Source organism: Lytechinus pictus, chromosome 2, assembly GCF_037042905.1.
Source record: "Lytechinus pictus isolate F3 Inbred chromosome 2, Lp3.0, whole genome shotgun sequence".
In the NCBI taxonomy this organism is placed as follows: Eukaryota; Metazoa; Echinodermata; class Echinoidea; order Temnopleuroida; family Toxopneustidae; genus Lytechinus; species Lytechinus pictus.
In genome coordinates this window covers 19574012-19595718 of record NC_087246.1, presented here as the reverse complement: position 1 = coordinate 19595718, position 21707 = coordinate 19574012, and the positions used below count along the sequence as shown (strand labels likewise).

At 37.3% G+C, this 21707-nt stretch overlaps 1 protein-coding gene across 1 annotated transcript; it reads right to left on the bottom strand.

Moving 5' to 3' along the window:
• Positions 1-18: 18 nt before the first annotated feature.
• On the bottom strand, positions 19-20671 carry LOC129254616 (AP-1 complex subunit beta-1-like). The gene is made up of 18 exons (XM_054893120.2): positions 20528-20671; positions 17372-17535; positions 15775-15910; positions 14502-14747; positions 13477-13601; positions 12210-12345; positions 11647-11801; positions 10572-10788; positions 9995-10173; positions 9078-9279; positions 8567-8823; positions 8036-8297; positions 7427-7561; positions 6824-6969; positions 5725-5939; positions 4379-4465; positions 3191-3345; positions 19-2553 (listed from the first exon to the last, which is right to left on the bottom strand). Exons 2-18 carry the CDS (start codon positions 17512-17514, stop codon positions 2479-2481), a joined length of 2871 nt encoding a protein of 956 aa, XP_054749095.2. The 5' UTR covers positions 17515-17535; positions 20528-20671; the 3' UTR covers positions 19-2478.
• Positions 20672-21707: the final 1036 nt, after the last annotated feature.

Below are 21707 nucleotides of genomic sequence, written 5' to 3'. Positions count from 1 at the left end.
CACAAATATAATGACTGATTTACTGTGAATTGGAGTAGACTGGTAAATTTAATTAACAATTAAATTTTTTGCAATACTTCAAAATGTTCCTCACTCCAACTATTGTTATCTTCACATAATTTGATAATGAAATGTGACAGAAATCAGAAAGTCAATTTTGAATCATGATATCAAATAAGAAATACTAGCCAATGTAAAAGTCATAGACAAAATTAACTTGCATGTGAGTATACTAGACATAACAAATTATCTTTTCAACAATTCATTACTTCAAATGATAATAGTAAATTAGAACCATTACTAATTTGCTAGACAAGGCCTCAGGCCAGGGTTGAAACTGTCATACAGAGCATATGTAATTTGTTTTGGTCTTGAGAAAACAAGATTATCACATTATAATTCAGACCTAAACAAGCATCACAAAACAAACTTAACAGTTAATACTAACACAGATAATAGTAAATGTACTTAATATATAAAGCTATCTATCTAGAAATATATTCTGTTTGATATAAGGTGAGCTTGACTCGTAATGATTATGATAACTTAATTAGAGGCTGAAGAAGCAGAGTAAAAAGAAAACTTTGGTGTGAATTTTGGGTACAATCCATTTCATTTGAAGCTATAGCATACATGACCACAATGAAAAGTTATTATACAACTTAATTCTGCTGGTAGGACTTCATGAACTAGAATTACAAAAAGAGTATGCCACATGGTCATACTACCATCTCTTCAGGTGCATGTCTAATGGAGTGTTGCAAGAAACCAGCAATCGCCTGCGAGTCAATTTTAGGTCCCCAAATCAATCACAAGTCTTGCATTTAATTGCAAATTTGCGATTGATCGGTGGTCTACTTCTCGTATCAACATGTATACATAAATCAATTTGCTTGAGTTGAAATTGATTGCAAATGTTTTGTTGCAATACCCCCTATGACACCATGGTACCAGCAATAATCATTTGCCTTGAGATAATTACCTGCCGATTCAAGAGGAAATACCAAACACACATTGTTTGTGACAGGTATATAGTAATCATGTGAGAAGTAGAATAGAGGAAAGGATGGTAAACTTTGAAATGATGATAGTATATTCTATTTTTATTATCTTTTTATGAAGAAAATAGTTAAATTAGTGACTAAAATTATCTCCTAAAATCAATAAAGATGTACAGACTATTCAACATCTTCCGCATATGCAAGATTCAATCTATAAATCACTATATAAGGTCTCCATTTTTTTCTGGGGGGGGCACAAAAATCAACATGATCATTATAGAATATCAATTTTTTATTAAGGATCCTGAAATTGATACACCTGTTTACAAAGACAGCCATAATACCAAAGGCTTAGTTTATGCATTAGCTCTCAAAAATTGCTTAAACAACATAATTAACCTGACCATGCATATATAATTTCAAATGAAAGATCTGCTGGTTGAAATACTCTGTTGGTAGTTTCCAGTGAGCTAATACGTACTTACTTTGGGCCATGACGATTAGCATACGGGGTTGTAACATCAGATGAAGTGAGCTCATTAATTCTTGTTCGATTAGACTTGTTATTATTATTGATAATAATAAAAAGTCTATAAAGACTATATCTTTACAATATACTTAAGTATTCCTGTAACATATTTGAGAGAGAGGTACATGTTTAAGAAGGGAATATTATCAATGCCTTGTCTTGCTAAAATGTACACCTATATGCTACAAAAAATGGGTTTCCAATACATCTTGAATTTGGTTTCTGAAGGAGCCACAGGAGTTTAAATTACGTTGGACAAGCACCATTGGCTAAATTTATACATTGAATAATGAGAACAATATTTGCAGCTATATGTATATACTACCATTTTGAACTTCAATCATTCTGAAGTGCTCGTGAATGATCAGAATTCATTGAAACAATAATATGACCTTTGGTCTGAAAACAGATAACAAAATGTGGCTTGAAGATATGTATTGTATACTGGTGCTGTGTGTTAAGTGTTCACTCATAGCCATAGAGTCTGCCATCTTAAGTGAAAGTGACTACACTGAGCTCAAGCACAGAGAGTCTCATCACACAGGGCTATGTCTATCAGGGTTAGCCTTTACACATACACCCTTTCATAAAACAATCAGAAATTTATTGTGAATTTCAGAATTATGATGCTTATTCAATCTTTCTTGAAAACTGAGGAATAAACGAAAGCCACCTTTAAATAATCGATTTTTTGGAAAATACTGTGATATGAATTTTGTAAATAATAATGGAAGTTTAAATTGGTAGGCATATATTATAAGACTGTGAATAAAGATGTTGCACCCTGGGTAATGTTCCAGTAACTTGAGAGGGCGCTGTTCAAAGTGGATAAGCTATGCTGTCTTTAAAATCATAATCACAATGCAACAATGTACTTCAATACAACACTGAATAGATAAGTTGATGAAATGGTTAACACAAGATTGATGAGTGGGTGGATATCATTTTCTAGTTCAGCATGATGTCATTGTAGGCTTTCTGGATAGGTGGTATCACATCCAGGGCTCGTGTCTTGAGGGAGAGCTGTAATAGAACAGAAGTCAGATAGTTAAATTGATATAATGCTCAAGGGAACAGTGTCACAATACTACTACGACACAAAACAACTGACAAGCTCAAAATATTGAAATAAAGAAATCAAACTATATTGTATAACTCAATTCATTAATACAGAATATTAAATGGTATCTTCATCATTTTTTTGTCTGGATCTCAAGACTCCAATCCATAAATAGTATTGAATTCCCCATGAAAACTCAATAAAAACATTACTGCAAGAGATGAAATGAAAGAGCAAAACTACTTGGACTGTAAAATACGCAGGTGATGAAGGACACCTATTTTTGGATAAGCACTTGAATGGTATCAATTTCGTATAAAACATTGGGTGATTTCAAGTTTGGCGTTGACCTGTTTAGTGTTGGTGTTGGGTCAATTTCTACACCTAGCACCAAATTTACGAAGATGTTCATCCTGGGATGAATCTTGCTTGATGCAAAGCTTTCAGTAGTGTGATTTGAATCATTGGTAAACTCACATGAGGTGTTGAAGCTAGGGACAGTAATCTACATTTTGTTCTACATCAGCACCTACACAAACACCAACACTCAACTACAAATCACCCCCTGCTTTAACTGATGGAATGTGAGAGCAAACTTACTTGGACTGTGGGGTTTCCTGGAATCATCTTTAGTTCTGACAGTACCCAGATGTTATTGGTCAGTCGGAGTGATTGGTACAGCATGTCCTGACCATCTACATTCCGGTTGGCCACCGTGAAAATATTATTCTGCCGAAGCCTGTTTGTTGCTTGTTCTATAAAGGGATGAATAGAGGGGTAATACCATAAAGTAATCACCCTTCATGTATGGTTGACCCCCATTTTTTTCCTCCATTCTTACTTCACTTTATAAACTGCGTAAGCCATGAAAACCCAAGAGCATTACACTTTTCATAACTTTTCATGAACTACAAAATATTAACAAGTCATCTCAGGAACGTCACACATATAGGGGGTTGGATGTTTAACCCTTTCCACACTCGGTGCTGCATGAACTTCGCATTTCACGCTCAAACAATCCATAGTTTCCTTCCCTGAAAATTATTCAGCACAGACGGGTTCATAGCCCAGCGCACAAAGAGATATATTTGTTCTAGAATTGCCCAAAGGCAAGCATTCCTAATTCATTCATTTTGTGTTCGGGAGGGCTCCTTAAATCACACCGTAAACAAAACTGGTTTTCATGTATACAATGACCTCTATGATCTTTGACCTCAACATCCTTGATCTAAACATTTGGCTTTCCAAATTAAAGTCAGTGTAAATGTTGGGAAAACTTTAATATTCAATCTTGCAACAGTGTTTTGGCTCAGTTGATAGAGCATCCGTCTCACAACAGGGAGGTCAGGAGTTCAAACCCGGCCGCGTCAGACCAAAAGACAAAAAAAAAATTGGGGGTTGCTGCTACTGTTTGGCATTCAACAATTTAAGGGATAGAGCAACATCGATCTGGCGCTGCTCAGTGGCTGCCGGGCCTACGATCAATCAAGAAAAATTAATTTTCAGAGGATTTCTATTTTTTTTTATTTCTGTTTCAAATAAAATATGGATTTTCAGTTTTTTTCATTAGGTTACTCTCGAACAATCATTTTTTTCCCCACTCTCATCAATCAATTCAATGCATAAATTAATACAGCAAATTATTTGTGAAATCTAGAAATAGACTTAACACTTTGTAATGTTCAACCTTAGGAAAAAAAAAACACTTCAAGGATGGTTTATGTCCCTGCATATTTTAAGTCATCCTGCAACCAACAACTATTGAAACCACCCTGAATGATTTGTTACCTGATGATAAATTGCAGTTATTGATTTGAGCCTGAACCTCGTTGGATGAAGGGATGTCCTTCCAGGTGGCTAGGAACACTTTACGATCTGGAGAAAGAGGCAAGAGGAGAAAATTTCATTTCTATCATCATTGAATATATTCTGAATGAGGAAGGTAAGTACTGCTAAAAGGTTGATACCAATTGTGACGGTGCTATTGAGGCATGGAGATGGTGGCAGTAAGGATCAATGTGATGACCATGATGATGATAATCGTGATGATGATGATAGTGATAAAGAACATTATGAAGATGATGATGATGATGAAGACCATGATGATAACAGTTATGATGGTGATGATGACGATAATAATGATGATAATGATGAAGAACATTATGAAGATGATGATGAAGACTATGATGATGATAATGATGGTGATAGTGATGATGGTAGCGATTGTGGTGATGAAGATGGTAGTGATTGTGGTGATAATGATTATTTTCCATGACTTCCAAAAGTACTTAAAGGAGAATGAAACTCTTGGAGCAAGTTAGCTTTTGTGAAAGCAGAAAAATCAAAGAATAAGATCAACAAAAGTTTGAGTAAAATAGGACTAGCAATAGAAGAGTTATGAGCATTTGAATGTCGAGATTCACTAATGCTATGGCGATCCTCCTATTGGCAATGCGACCAAGATCTATGATGTCACAGATGAACAACTCTCCCCTTTTGGACACTGAAAATATACCCCAAAACATCTCTTTTTGCTCATTCTAATCATATGACAAACGATTCATCAATGATATAATGTTGTGAAACCTCTGTACTTGTCCTCTAATATAAAGAGAACACCTCACCTTGTGATAGACTCTATAAAAGTGAGAATATAAGTGAAATAAGTACTAAAGTAATGAGGGAGTTGTACGTGTGTGACATCACAGATCTTGATCGCATTGCCAATGGGAGGATCTACATGGCATCAGCGATCTCGACATTCAAATGCTCATAACTTTCTTATTATTCATTCAATCTTCCTCAAACCTTCAACAATATGTTTCTTTGATTTTTCTCTTTGATATGGATTCAGCTGGTTTCAAGGGTTTCATTCTCCTTTAATAAATTCCCAAGTATTCCCTATCATTTTTCTTCAGAACAAATAATTCGGAAATTCCATGACCATAGAAAAATACCTTGACTTGGAATGAACCAAATGTAAACCCAAGAATGGCTTATCTCTTAAATTTCATGATGAAGCGCAGCCCATTGGGATTTATGTATATTATTTGATGCCAAGTGGTGAGAGTGGCATGTTACGAGTTAATTCATGAGTGTATTCCCCAAATGAAGAGATTGGAACTGGTTCTTACCCATCTGACCATCCTCCACAAGGAGAACATTGATAGGGACAGTGGTGCTGAAGTAGAAGACATCAATACAGTTCTTGACAGCCACCTGAAGGTTGGTCAGTGGATCCATCCTCTGGATAGGCCCATTGGCACTGAGGGGAAGAGTGGTATCGATGGACTGGTTTGGACTCAGCGGGCTGGGTATCGTGAGGGCAGACCCGGGTACCAGACCAAAGCTACAGAAAGAATACACAAATACGGAAGTCATAAAATCATCATGGACAGAAGTTGTCTTAATAGAGTAGTAGACTTGACAGTGGATGAAAGATGCTTTTGGCAGAGGGGTAGACTAGTATCAATGGACTGGCTTTGACTCGTTGGGCTGGGAATTGCGAGGGCAGAACCAGGTATCATACAAAGGGTACATACAAACAAAGAGAAGGTAGAGTCAAGTCTCCATAAGTCAACATATAAGCCCAATAAATGCCCATTCTCCTGAAGACGACAAGAACAGACTTGTCGAAACGTCAAGTTTGGGTGGTCCTTTTCAGGACCAACATTTACCCAAGGAAGATACCGGTACATGATGGAGCGTGAAACCTACTACACTAATAATTTTTTCATGCTCCCAAGTAGCAAATTCAGTACTTTTATCCTCAAGACATTTATTTTTTTTTCTACACAAATAAAGTTATAAATTAATCTTTTCACTGTACTATCAAAAGCTATCTCAAAAGCTTTGATTTAAGACTAAAAAACAATCTATAAAAGACTACACAGTGTTTTTCAGGGGAGCATTTCATTAAAGGACTTGTCAGATGTTTTATTAGAAAGGTCTAGTTTTATCCTACAGCTACTATAGTAACAGTGCTTCTCAGCCAATCAGAATCAAAGAAAGTTTTCAGATCCGGGGAGCATTTCATGAAAGGACCTGTTGCAGTTGTATCCGACAAGTCCTGTTTTATCCTAGTTTCCACAGTACCAGTGCCTCTCAGCCAATCAAAATCTAGGTAAAATATCAGATCTGACATCTTGTCGGACGAAAAATGTTGATGAAACACTCCCCCGACAACTTATCAGATGAAATGCTCCCCCGTTCTCTCTCACACTTAACACCAACCTGTTCTTGTTGAACTGAACAGCAAAGCCGGTCATTGGTTGCATGGCTTTGTTTGAGAATGTCATGACCATCTGTGGGTTGCCTTGCTTCCTACTGAAGGTGCCCAGGATCTCCAAACCTTTCCCTTTGCTTGCTGGCAACCACATCTAAAAAAAACAGACAAAAAAAATATTACACAATAGGGAGTTTTATGAAAGGCATCAGAAAATTACATACCATCTGCATGTCCATGGCACAATTGGCCAGCGATGACACAATCAAATTGCTTTATTTCAAAACATGTTTTAAACATGCTACTTCAATCAATCTCAAAGAACATAGAAAAATATAAGAAAAAAAAATTCATGAAATAAATTCATTTACCCCATATTCCATTCACTCTGATCCGATGACTCATTCATAGTTTGTTTCTTATTTCATTAATTTTTTTTTTATACATTCATTAAGGCAACTTGTCAAAACTTAGAGTCGCATATCTTTTCCGCAGGAATTCTCCAAGCAGCTTATCATGGAGCGTCGTGGCCCAGTGGATTAGTCTCTGGACTTTGAAACAGAGGGTCGTGAGTTCAAATCTCAGCCATGGAAGGGGCATGGATAACTAACCTGCTTAGGTGGCGTGTAGACCTCTGATGTTCCACCTGCTAGACCAAAGATGTCACCAAGAGCTGCCATGTTAGCACCCCCAGGACCCGGAGGTGGTGCCCCAGCTGCTGCTGTAGGGGTGTTGGTTCCAAGGATCTAATAGCCAGGAGAGAAGAGGAGAGAAATGGAAATTTGAAGTCACAAATGCATCCTAGTATAATCATGGTGCATGTGTATTTGGGAACTGCATTATAAAGACTTACAACGATTGTGAATTAGCTATTACGATTGAAACCTTGATTGAGATTGGCTGCTGAACCCTGTTACCATACGTCAGTTGTAAGTCTTTTATGAAACAGGTCCCTGTACCCCATCTTTTCAAAGAGTTGCAATAGATTCAAATAAAACTCAACTGAGTTTGATTTCAAAATATGTAGGAAATTCAGATCAATTGACTTTGGTTAAACACTATGGCAACTCTTTATTGGATGCTGTTTGGAATCATTTTGAGAACAGTACCAAAACTGGCTCTGATTTTCAACTCATCACTAATACTAATTACAGAAATCTTTGAAGCTGGCTAACAGCAAATTTGTCACTGACAATAAACTCTCTTCTGGGTTGTCTTACCAAGCTCTCCATGTTGTCTCCGAGGAGGTCCACGGCACCAGTGTTCTCTGGCTGCGGGGCTCCACCCAGCCCACCCATGGTCATGCCCATACTCATACCCATGGGCATGCCAGGCTGCTGCCCCATGCCGCTGTCTCCCAGGTCGATACTGAGCAGGTCACCAATCAGGTCGCCACCAGAGTGCTGCTGCTGGGGTATGACCGTGGTCTCGGGCACAGAGGTCGGTGCCTGCTCCGTCTCTGGTGAAGTAGAACCAGAGCTCCTGCAAGGTGGATAATTGATGATTATATTAATAACATCAGTAACAACATCAACAATAATGATAAATATTTTCCCAGAGTAGCTACTTTAGCTTATCAGCTGCAGGACCTGCATAACATAATGTAATTATTATCCTTTTACATTCTAATATTATGAGTGCCTGGCTAGGTATAATTTAAATTCCTTGACCAGTATGTTTCAGTAGGGATCTAAATTTATGTATACTGTCACGAGTGGGGAAAAATCTGTGTTAAATGTACTCTTACTCACCCTGGTGCACGAGTAGGAAGGAATCTCCTAGTAGCAGTGCGACCTTCCACAAAGGCGCTGGGTGGCTTGTGATAGACAGAGGCAAGACTGCCGATATAGCAGATGAGCTCATCCAGGAGAGTTGGCTCGATGAGATCGGTTTCCTCCGAGATGAGAGGCTTCTCGGCAAGTACGACATCCTTGGCAGCAGCCGGGTCGGTAGAGAGCAGACGCCAGTAGATGTACCCACGGTCACGCAGGTCAGGGTTATCGCATTCCTGAATAGAACAAGGACATTCAAACAATTAGAGAGATATTAATTTCTTTAAATTAAATATTGTAATCACTGAAGTCCTCAAATTGGTAATGGAAACCTCAAACTCTGTGATAAGTTCCAAATCAAAGATAAATGACTGAACGAATGAGTTTACCAGTTAACCCTAATTATGCAAAAACCTCTTTTCCACAGATCCCAGCCTGCATATATGCAGTAACAGTCTCCAACAGGTTAAATGGGACGCATATTACCAACCTGTGTTGCCAGACTGAGGACATTCTGCACCAGATCCTGTGTATCCTGAGGTCTCTTCAAGAAGAGCTTGACGATGGAGGTAAGAAGCTGGAGCTGTACTTGGGTGTTCTCATCATGAAATCCTTCCACAAAGCTTTCTAGGAGCTCCTCTGCGTTGTCGATACGCTCTGCGTACTCTCCGAGGATCCAGATCATGGAGGCTCTGAAACAAATAGAAGAATACATGTTGTGAAGCGGACTTCATCCCCTCCCTGAGGAGCATTTCAGCAAGTGCTTTAAAGCTGATGTGCTTGGTATATCACATTGGCTTTCACATCATACAGTACATGTACCCATTCATTACCTTGGTGCATTGTAGACAAAATGATTAATAGATGCATTTTTATTGAAAATATGCTAAAATTCAGCCTTTTGTGCATGCCAATTTTCAGAAGGGGGGTTCATCATGAGACCCCTCCCCCAGCCCCCAATACATCTCAAGTAGACCAGTCGTTTTAGGGTTAAAAGAGATTATATTTTCTGATTCCAGAGTTACACTTTTTGAATAGGTGCATTAACATAAAAATTTATGAATAATATCTGTGTGCAGGGTTCCCATAGAAATTTGAAAACAGAATTGCATTACTTTTCTGTTAGAGAACAGCACGTCAAGTTCCCTTTATAAAAAAAAATTATAAAAGCACTAGTTTTCCTGGGACATCAAACATAGTTGTACTGATTAATCTTTATTCTTCCCTGAACTTGGGATTGGGATTCCTTGTTCAGTATCATATTTCTTTACTTTTTAAATTCCCACTTGCAAAATAGACTATCTTGGAAGTCTAAGTTGTGAACTCACAAGTCTCTTATGATAATCAAAATTGGTGGCACAAGTATTATGAAACAAACAAGTTAAAGAGAATGTTATTTGTTCCTACCTTGCCTCAGGTTCATCCAGAGAGTCTAGGTTCTCACAAAGTGTAGCAATGATACTTTCATACTTGTTAGGGTACTTGCGGAAGATATCCTTGATGACGACGATGGCCTCCTGGACAACGTAGTTGACCTTCGTTTGGATGAGGTCAAGCAGCGTACTTACACATCGCTCAGCAGATTCCTATAATAGAACAAAACACATTTATAAATGAAGTCTCTAGATTGGTGCAGTTTGAGATGATGGTGCAAAAAATCGCCAGCCTACCAATCAAGATCTCTAAAATGTGTGGCTAGATTCTACTTGAGACACTTCATGAACTCGAGTTAAAGTAAAATACTTGGCCATTGGCATAGTATTTTATCTACGTAAATTCAAGTATTCAAAATACTTCTATTTTCTGACATAGGTAATATGATGAATGTCAGCTTGGGCATTCAAATTGGCATTATCAATAAATTACTCAAACTGAAATTTGAGACCTAGGGCACACTTATGTGCCCTAGGTATGCACATAGGTGCATGAGGGCAATTCTGATTGAATAAGACATATCAAGGATATGGATGAGATTTGAGCATACCTCTACTTTGATGGCACAACGTCCGATTGCACGGACGGACTTGCGGACAAAGTCCACATCGACTTCTGTGGCATACTCCTTGAGTTCAGCCAGGACCTGTGCGATGTTACCCTGAGATGCAAGACGGATCATGATATCAAGCTTCTCCAGTTTGACGTAGATTGGGTCATTGTACTTTACAAAGAAGACCTTCATCTCGTGCTTCAGGATGTCAGGTCTAAAAAGAAAATCAGAAACATATTTCAAGTAGAATGAAATGTGCAGTGATTACCATTATTGTGACAAGATGCCTCTTCCTAATAAAAAACAGGTTGAAAACTGGACAGGGCCTTTTTGAAAAAAGAGTTAAGTTTAAAAACAACCTGTTAATCATGCGCATGTCCATATGAAATTTGATCCCAGCTCAATCTGCAACAGGTCCCGGGAAAGGGAGTGTCTGAACCGACTTCGCATAGAGACGGGTAGATTGCAAACCCAATATGAAAAAGTGGGAATACATGGAAAAATGCAATATAAATTGAGCATTCCACAAACCATGTCACATCTCCTTCAATACCCTAACATCAAGCAGTGACGTAGACAAATGACCAAATGGTTGCCAATAGGAAGGTTGTGAAATTGCCAAATTCTGGCCAAATGACTGACATCCCTTTGCACATGTAGATGGCGGTCATGAAAGGAGAAATTGAAATTACCAAAGAATACAAGAGACATAATGTTTAAAGTGTCAGGAAGTAAGTCCCAAAGAAGAAAAAGTAAATGTGCTTCCATATAATAAAGGACACCTGCCAAGCCTGTATGAATAAGTGAAGGTGCGGAACAGCAGTTACATGTTCTATCTTAACCGATCAGTAAATTGAAAATATATTGTTCACTCTGAACCTCAGACACAACTACTGTTCCAGTTATTCAATTCTCGACAAGACCTTTTATGCCTTCTTTGGTATGCAATGATGCATCATTTTGTTTTAGAATTCCTTCATACGTCTCAGAGTGGATACTCTCGATCATCATATATCAGGGGATGACCCTGCCAATGAGGGAGAAATGGTAGCACTAAGTAGGAAATCATTACCTCTTCTGTACAATGAGGTTGATATTTCGGAGAGCAACGTATTGGACTTCCGGTTCAGCGGAGAGAAGGGTGACGAGGGGTGGGGAAAGCTTCTTGGTAAGGGCGCTGACGTAGTCCCCTGAAGGTGGCATCATTTCCATGAATTTCATCAGAACCTGTGAAAGGGAAGTGAGATGATCATTACATGTTTCCACACTTGAAGGAAGTAATTTGTAGAAGCTTGAATGGAGTAATGTGTAAAATTGCAAATTTTGTGGCATATCATATGTTCAGATATGTATAAAGAACCAATTTGAAAATTTGAGAGTTTGAAATTTCCAAGAAAGGAATTACATTATTATTTAGATATCAATGACACAAATTCTTTTTCCTCAATACAGCAAGAATGTACCATGTCTAAATTGGAATGGTGTATTAACAGGGGTTTCAAAAGGAATGTGAAGTATTAAATGCAACATTCAGTAGGGGGCATCATATCACAAAAAAGTCATAAAATCAACTTTACAGGAATCCTTTTGAAAGAATTAAGCCGGGTAAGGGTTGACTGACTGCTCTAAACGTACCTTCACAGCTGAGAGGACCACAGCAGCATTGGCATGAGCTAAACGAGGGGTAACCCGTTCACATATGCTCTGAGCTTCTTTCTCATCTTTGGGACCAAAGTTAGCCAATGAGTCAAGGATGAAAATTTGACCCCACCTAAAGAAAAATAAAGAAGATGATTAGAAAAACAGATGTTTTATACCTCCTGTCTTTCAATAGCAAGCATTAACAGCGATTTAGAGCAATATTCAGACAGTGGAATATGAATACATGTTAGAATTATACCAGAGGTGCTAAAGAATTTGTTGCTCATAATCTCATTATGAATGTGTCATGGACCAGTAGTAAGCCTGGGGTTGGGTCCCTGCCCGGCCAGCAGTAGAAGATAGGTTTAAGTCTTGCTACGTCCAAGATATTTAAACTTATTTTTCTGATCCTATTTACTGGGTTAAAGCAAGAAATATACAATATTCAAATTCAAATCTTTGATTTTTTATTCATACTGTATTCATATCTGTATTTCAGGCTTCTGAAAATGAAAGGAACAAAGTGTAAAATGTATATGATGTATTTGATGTAAAAACTATCATGAAGAGCACACAGATTTTGTATTTAACATAAGTATACAGGTAACTCCTTTGAATATATCATTCCATTAGTTTCTTTTTATTTATTTGATACTTTGCAACGTTAATGAGATTATTACACATTTATGTTTACACATTAATAAGTAATAAATCTTCTAATACTTGATTTTTTGCCGACCTCCTGAATATGATTTTCTTTTGTTTTACCATTTGATTTCATTTTGCATTCTTCTGTCTTTTTATGCAATATTTGATTGAATGCGATTTATAATTTCACTTACACTTAGAACTCCTTAATTAGATCCTTCATAATGGAAATCTTTGTGTAATTTAATCTACTATGTATTGAATGATTGTTTTTTTTAAATTATGTACTCTTTGTAAAATATCTTTGTATGTTCTCATATTTTGTAAACATGAATATTTCAGCCACTGGCTGCCAAGCATGTATGTATATTACCAATAAACCATTACTATACTATAACTGTGACAACCATGAATTCGGGGATGGACCAAGCATGACATTGATTTTAAGTATTTATGATGAGTGCCTCAGATGACCTCTTACATGGATATTTCCATGAGTTTATACAATGATATTACTTCAAAATAAATGTTTGAATTATATACCTTTAGATACCACTGCTAAACATAACATTTAAGTTTGTGAATACCCTCAGAGACAAAGATAAATACTCACTCGGTGCATTCATTGAGGGCGGTGAGAAGCTTGTTGATGGTTTGTGAGTTGAGGTCGAAGAGAGTACTTCCTGTTGGGGAGGCATCGTTGATCTCAGAAAGGGCAGCCACTGCATTAGCAACAACCTATGGTTTGCAGGAAAATATAATTAATGGATGACCAATTCTTGTAAGAAATAAAACAGACATATTAACAATAAAACCAGCCCAAAGACTGCCCAAATTTAAACATATTGAAAGGCAATGGAAAGAATTAGCAGGGTAACACCCCCCCCAAAAAAAAACCCCTCTCCAACATTATGCATTTTCATCATATGAGGTGATGGAGTGTCTGAGATTGAAAAGTTAACCATACTACACTTTGACTTTAAGAATTGATATGGTTAGTGATTTAGGGGCAAATGCTGAAATAAAAATTATAATCAATAATCATGAGTAAGAGAATAACAGCCCAAGGGCCTGTTACAGATAGAGTTGCAATCAAAATAATAAAAAATAAGTCTAAGTATCAAACGCACCTTGATTTTCAACCAATGAGTGTGCGTATTTGGGACTTGTGTTTGACTTTAACGCAACTCTTTCTGCAAAGGGCCTCTGGTGAGGTAAATGGGGCCGGGCAGTAATTTACTACAGGGCTCCATCTTAATTATGATTGATCCGATCAATCTCAAGTATATGGAAATCTATCAATGTCATAATTTTTCCTTAGGAAATTTGTTCAATGTCCTTTGAAAACAAAGAGAAGCATACCGTACTAAATTGTCAATTGTCAAGAAGACAGTGAATGTATGAATATACATAATTTCTCAAAAATATTTTGAACAAACATGTAATTTTAGATGTTGACGTTGCTGGCTTTCCATAGTTGCAATTGAATGGATCAATCGAAACTCTTTGCAAGACAGGACCCCGACATGCAGAGTGTGCAAAAGCCACTCTCATAAAGCCAAGGGAACTGTTGTGGAGCACTTTGTGGTCCCTTAGGGAAGCGTTAGGTGTTATGTAATTACTATCCCCGGTACTCACCATAGGATTTGATGCAGTGAGCAATTCCCGCAGAAGATCAATGAATCCTTGATCCTCTACCAGCACTGGGTTGATGTCGTACAGTTTGGCAACACACACTGCAGCTGTCTTCTGAACGTATGGATCCTCATCCTTGAGGCACTTGCGGAGTGGCTCGCAGAGGTACTCTGTGATCTTGTCCACACGGATGCAGCCCATGGTGCGCACTGCCAGTGCACGGATCAACGGATTAGGGTCCTCACAGTCCTAATGATCGTAATGGTTAATAACATTAGGAATTGAACATCAAGCATTTATTAGCTTCAAAGATTGACAAGAATCACATTCATTGGGAATATGATACATGTAACATTAGAGTATCAATGCAACAGTCACATCAACATGACCGACTCCAGACCAACAAAAGCTATTATATTTATTTGGTTTTACTCCTCCTGTTAAGCTGTTACAGTACCCAACCAGGTCTAGAATGGCATATCGTGTGTTGGTTTGGAGTCAGTTTGGTTGGTGCTAATGTATATGGCATCACCCAGTTACAGATATTGCCCACTAGGGCTGCACGACATTGCATGGTTGGGTATTTCGATCATCACAACCTGATAGACTATGGTATCGGGATGTATTGTCCCAAATGAATACCTGTCAAATAGTGTCAAGCACTGCTCACACACCACCTTTTTTCAGCCAAGATCAACAGATGTCAGAGATGGGGAATAACAAAATTATTTGCCTGGGACCCCTGTGGAAAGGATTGCGGTATAATGGGAATAATGTCTGGGTTTCATTAGCATTTCAAGACAGATTTCCTGTCTGAAACAGAGTAATACCTCAATTAATAACAATATTTTGATAGCCAATAAATCATAGATTCATTGTTTATTCATTAAATTTTCAATGCCATGATATTTGCTTTATCATCAGGTGAAGGACTTTGTGTGGAGGGACAGTTTGCTAAGCAGTGAAGATGCAGCTAAATTGCAGGTGTTTCAAGTACTTGGTGAATACATTAGCAGATCACAATCTAATTGCCAAGTTCAAGACAAAGTGTAAGTTTCTATGCAAGTTTCTATGGGTATCATCCCAAAACATTAGTAAGAAGACTATTAAATAATAAAGAATAATTACTCCAAGCTAAAAGTTGGAAACCGCCAAAGCTGTACCTGCAACCCAGAGAGTGTTTCATGAAGTGACTTGCACGTGATTTTTCATGGACAGATTGACTCTCCACCAATCAGATACAGATCTATCAGTAGCTTATAACACTCTTTCATACCTTGACAAATGTGTTGACAGCCATAATGGCCATGTCTGGTTGACTCTTAGCGTAATTCATCAGGTAGAGATAGACCAGTTTCTTGAGCTCAAGGTTGTCAGTCTGCATGCAGTTAACCACATCTGGAAACAGAGAGCTACCAATAATAAACAGAATAGATTGGTTATGACTTGGTGTTATGTCGTATAGAGCAGGGGCTAATACTCTACAACTCATTTTACCATCGCAATAATCAGGCATAGCATTTTGAAAAAGTAACACCAGCAACACCATTTGACCTACTCAATTTGAGCATAAAGCAATTTACAGTCTAGGACATGCTTATATATTAGGTAGTTATGATTTTAATGGATTTAAGGGGGTAAAATATGAAATAAAATTGAATATTGCCATAATAATTGAAATTGGTGTGAAACATGGAGACCCCAACATACACAATAGAGGTGGATTTATCCATGAGCAGCAGTTCCTATGAGTCAAAACTTTCAAGATTTCAATCTTAATCAACCTTATGTTGTATATCTTTTTGTTTGAGATTTGCAAAAAAGATACCCTTCTTCTTTTGTGTTTAATTCAGAAATTGTTGAAAATACATGGGAGCGATGAGCGATCTCATTCTGGTCTGCTCTGAAAATGTTCTCATACAATGTCTAGTACTGAGTGATTACCAACATGATAATAATTCAACTAGCAGATCTGCAGCCGGCTGCACCAGGCAGCCATAATCAGTTCCTCCAAGGAGCTCGCCTAGGAATTTTGGCTGCTGAAGAAATCTCCAACAGAAGTGTCAAAATTTAATCAAATTCACATTTTACACCACTAATATGTTTGATATTTGAAACTGAATCTCATGCAAACATGATCAGTGATATTAGGTTAACCTCATGTCCAAGTTTCATAAAATAGGTTCTACTTTCAGAAACTTAATCTTGGTTAAAATTTCAATGCTATAAACGCAGCCATGGGCATCCAAATGTAGTGCCTCTTGTCTTGCCTCTACTATGCAGGCAAGACAAAAAGTAATTTTAACACTGAATACAGACCTTAATAGAATAAATAATATTCCAAATAGTGCAGTATTTAAAATTAGTGTGCCATACTTCATCATCGATTCATAGAAAATGAGGTTACAGCTGCTTGTATTTTAAAGTAAAAGTGCTCCCTGTGCAAGTAAAGAAATAACTCCTAAAATTAATTTTTCACACACAGAGGGAGGAGCCAAGACGGTTGACTGCCGATTCGTCTATTCCAACTCGTTCAATCATCACATGGTCTACCTTTATTTAGTCTAATGCCATTTCGTCCAACAGCCATTGGTCCAATAATCACTTCGTCTATGGCCATTTTGTCTCGTAACAAGTTGGTCTCATACCCATTTTCTTTTAATTAATTTTGTCCAATTAGACCAAATGGTATATGGAATGGCTATTGGACCAACTGGTTATTACACGAAATGTTGAGTGGACGGAATGACAATTAGATCATAAGGATAGTGGACAAACTGATGTTAGACCGAATGACAGTAGACGAGTTGGCAATAGGACGAATCGGCATTAGACCAATTGGAAATAAACCGCCAAGACTACTTCCTACTTACCTGACATCTTTTCCTACTGTCATGCTAGCAATTACTTTCTTGACAGCTTCTTTCTTCTTCTCTTTCCTATCGCTGTTGAGGTCTGCTTTCAGCTCATAGATCTCCCCTTTCTTTGTTGTGGTGAAGTACTTGGAATCCGACATGATGACAGATTTTCACTCTACCTACATGCGGAAAAAAAGATTTGAAAAAGATTACTCAATTGAAATAATGTTGTGCTAACTAAATGTTCAAGTCCAGTATTAGTAACAGCCGTAAGACCTGAAAAACAAAGGCCTGAACTCACAAAGGTATTTTTTCAAACAATTGGCTGGACCCATAATTTATACAGATTTCCTGTATAAATTACGAATATATTGAAAAGTGATGTGTGCTTTTTTCACACTACTCACAGTGCAACAAATAGATGCTTGTTGTCATGGTTGAGTACGCTATTTTATTCACAAGTCCACTGTTTTGAATTACTGAGTCCACTTTTCAAAACAGTGGACTCTGGAATTAAATAACATATGCGGCTGAGCCTGTGTGAATAGATCTAATGTTAAGCCTTATTTACTTAGTTTACGTTCTTTTTAAACACCAGGGGTGGTATTCTGAAAACGTTCTTCGTCACGATCTCAAATTGGTATTCTGAAAACGCTTTTATCTTTTTTTCTTTTGTTTAAAAGAAAAAATTGTGTTGTATGTTGCCAACTGTTGTTGCATAATACCTCAGGCAGGGTGCGCGTTTCCGTTTTACACCCTGGCGAAGGCAATCTCTGCAAAAATAGCTACAAAGCGACTAGTGAAGAGTCTACGTTTGTTTACATTATCAGCTTGGCGCGCAATGCAAAAGTCCGCACCGACGATATCCCAGACTATGTGCAAATGTAGCTATACAAGTTCAACACGAATGTTTGCCTTGCTCATTAGCCTTTGCCAAATTGCTGGTAATTTGCCCTCTCACTATCATGGAAGAAGAAGACAACATTCCGTCACCGTTGTTGGTATGAGAACAGCTATCAGAAACTAGGACCAACTCACAAGTATGCTACATGTACAAATATAAGGTAACAATGAATTTATCAGATTTTGAAGTTGAATGTCAACAGTCACAAGGTCTCATGCATGTCTAATTTGGGCTTGTGATTTTGAAAAATTAAACACCAAAGTTCCTTTTTGTCAATGCATGTCATTTATCAAATGATAGTGAAATTATAAACAAAAGTGGTACACGCACTGTACTAAGAATACATGTCATCCAATTATCACTGAGGGTGTGTGTTATTATTATATTTTTATCATGATTAAAGTATTGTGATGTATTGCTTTGAATCTATACCAAATATATGAGTAGCACTAGCACCCCTCACACTCATAGGCATGCTGCCCAACTTGATGATGTAACAATCACTCTCTGTCTACTGGAAACAAGGAAAGCCCAGAGTGGCTGTATCAATAAACCCTCACTCTTACTCTGCGCATCTCCTGAGTCAGACGTCTTCTATGTCTCTTATAGTTATAGATACAGACACGTGGCTGCCACCACTGTCATGACTGTCTAATAAGTATATGAATACTTCACAGTTTAACTATAGAGGTATAGTGAGTGATTGTATTACCGACCGGCCTTGTTGTATTACCTAACGCGCACATCGTATGCGTCAGAAAATAATTTCATACGCTCAAAACTTTGCAACATCCTTCCAAAGGGAACTTGAACTTAAGTTGAATAGAAAGATGATGAAAAATGGTCAAAAACACATTTTCAAAGTCTTAATATTCTAAAAATAATAATATATGGTCAAAATAGCTCATCGGTGATTTTTGTTGTTTTCTCAATTTTCCCATAGAAAACACACGTTCGGAATACCATACCTTTTTCAACTGTGACCAAAATATTTCACATGCGAAGAGGGGACCGATTGGAAGCTAATAATAAATATCGTAAAAAAGAAAATCGATTTCGGCAAAATTTTTACATATTTATATTTTGTAGGTAATTGTGTATTTATGGTGAAAGTTTGATGAATTTTATGAGAATAATGATTAATGTGTTTGATATGATTGAATTCATGAAAAGTGTTCGGTAATACTAAATACGATCCACAACCATACCGACTACCGCCGGTAACGGTACCACTGCGTCTGTATTCGTATTTACACACGGCTAGCCTGGAGGCGTCTGGGGAGTAAAAATTATTTACTACGTAGGCTTACTCCCAATGACGCCTGGCACGGGAAGGCATTGGGCCAGACGAAGGAGTTTTTGGAGAAAACAATGTTGCTCCAAAATACTTGATTTGTTTAACTTGCTAGCCACACACTTATGACAAATGGACAACAAGTTCAAATCCCCCCATTACGTACATTTATTTATAGTATACTTAAAAACGATAAATATTACGAAAAATTATGTAAGAAGATGAGCAGATACTCACCGATGATCTTGTCGCCATTTTCCTTCTTTGTTGGTAGCCTAGTTACAAGACGCGTATAAGATCGGACGACGATATCATGAGCAGTGCCAATTTAAAAAAAATAAATAAATAAATCGGCTGATGAATATCGTGAATTGTAAAATACTTGCATTAGCTAATAAATATTTATTGGCTAATGCAACTTGCAAGTATTTACAATTCACGATATTCATCAGCCGATTTATATTATTATTATTTTTTTGAAATTGGCACTGCTCATGATATCGTCGCCCGATCTTATACGCGTCTTGTAACTAGGCTACCAACAAAGAAGGAAAATGGCGACAAGATCATCGGTGAGTATCTATCTGCTCATCTTCTTACATAATTTTTTGTAATATTTCTAATAATTATTTTTAAGTATAAATATTAAATGTACGTAATGGGGGATTTGAACTTGTTGTCCATGTACATTAAGTGTGTGGCTAGCAAGTTAAACAAATCAAATATTTTGGAGCAACATTGTTTTCTCCAAAAACTCTCCTTCGTGTGGCCCAATCACCAATGCCTTCCCGTGCCAGGCGTCATTGGGAGTAAGCCTACGTAATTTTTACTCCCGAGACTCCAGGCTAAAAGTTACACACGGCCACAAATGCCAATGAATGTCACGACCACATGCACACTGGATCTCGGGAATTACACGAATGAAATGGACCTTTCACTTATTTAGGATAATGTCACATTAAATAAGACTTACAATATTACAAATTTCTCGAAATCAATCTCAAGACAGCAATCTTTTTGCCAAGCTTTGCCTTCTCTTCCTTTCTTTTCATCCGGTCAATAATAAACGTCTCCTCCCTCTTTTCGTCCAGGCTCATTCGTTAACACTAATTTTTCTGTTATAAAACCTCGAGATTTCAAAGAAAAAAAATGTATTTGATATCAATATATATAAAATAATTTGGAATATTTTTAATATAGACATATGTAACTTTTATCAATATTAAACAAATTGTTTGAGGGAGGTAAATCATTTTTGTTTGACAAAGCCCATGGAAATATATCTAAATCAACTAGATCGGGCCACTTCCAATGATCGGGCATATTGACGATCGATTTAGAAATGAAATCACCAAGGTGGCGCCAATAGCCATATCTATCAAAGTAATAAATTAATAACAAACCGGTCATAATGTATGAAAGATCATTATCAAATATATAGGAAATCCAAAGTTTTCAGTAAGATTTTTACTATCATTAATTCAGAAATGTGAGGGCTTCTATTTGAAAATATAATGTTTGATTATTGATGAGCAAGACTAAGAATGTCAATAGGTAAGGGGGTCACTAAATTATCAATATGTGTGCATGGTGCACTGGGGGTTGACCATGCCAAAAAAAATACAGCTGGTCATGTTTCACGCTTTTTGTAAACGTTTGCTGAACAAGTGGGGGCGCCGAACCTCGAGGGGGGGGGGGGGGGCCGGATCGCACCCCAAAAATATCATGGGGCAAGCCCGGGGCAAGCAGCGTTTTGCGCAAAATGATTTTGAGGTAAATAGAGCCACATTTTTGAAAATTTTGATACAGTGATTTGAGATCTTTTCCTCAGGCATGTCAGAAATATTTTCATATGGCAAGGATATTTTTTTCACACCCAATTTACGGCACCATTATTTTGAATGATATAGAAAAAATGATTCGTGTATATGGCCAGTGAGGGTATGTATATATATATATATATATATATTGAGTTTTCATACATGGCAATTGAACTTCAAGATTGACTTGACCTTAAAATTCAATACAAAAAAGTATTAGTTTTCACATATTGAGTTTTCATTAGTTTGTTTTTTGAGATACGCATCCTGTTCATGATTGCAAAAAAAGTGCCGAATATAAAGTAAATTAAAAAAAACAGCGGCGGATCAAGG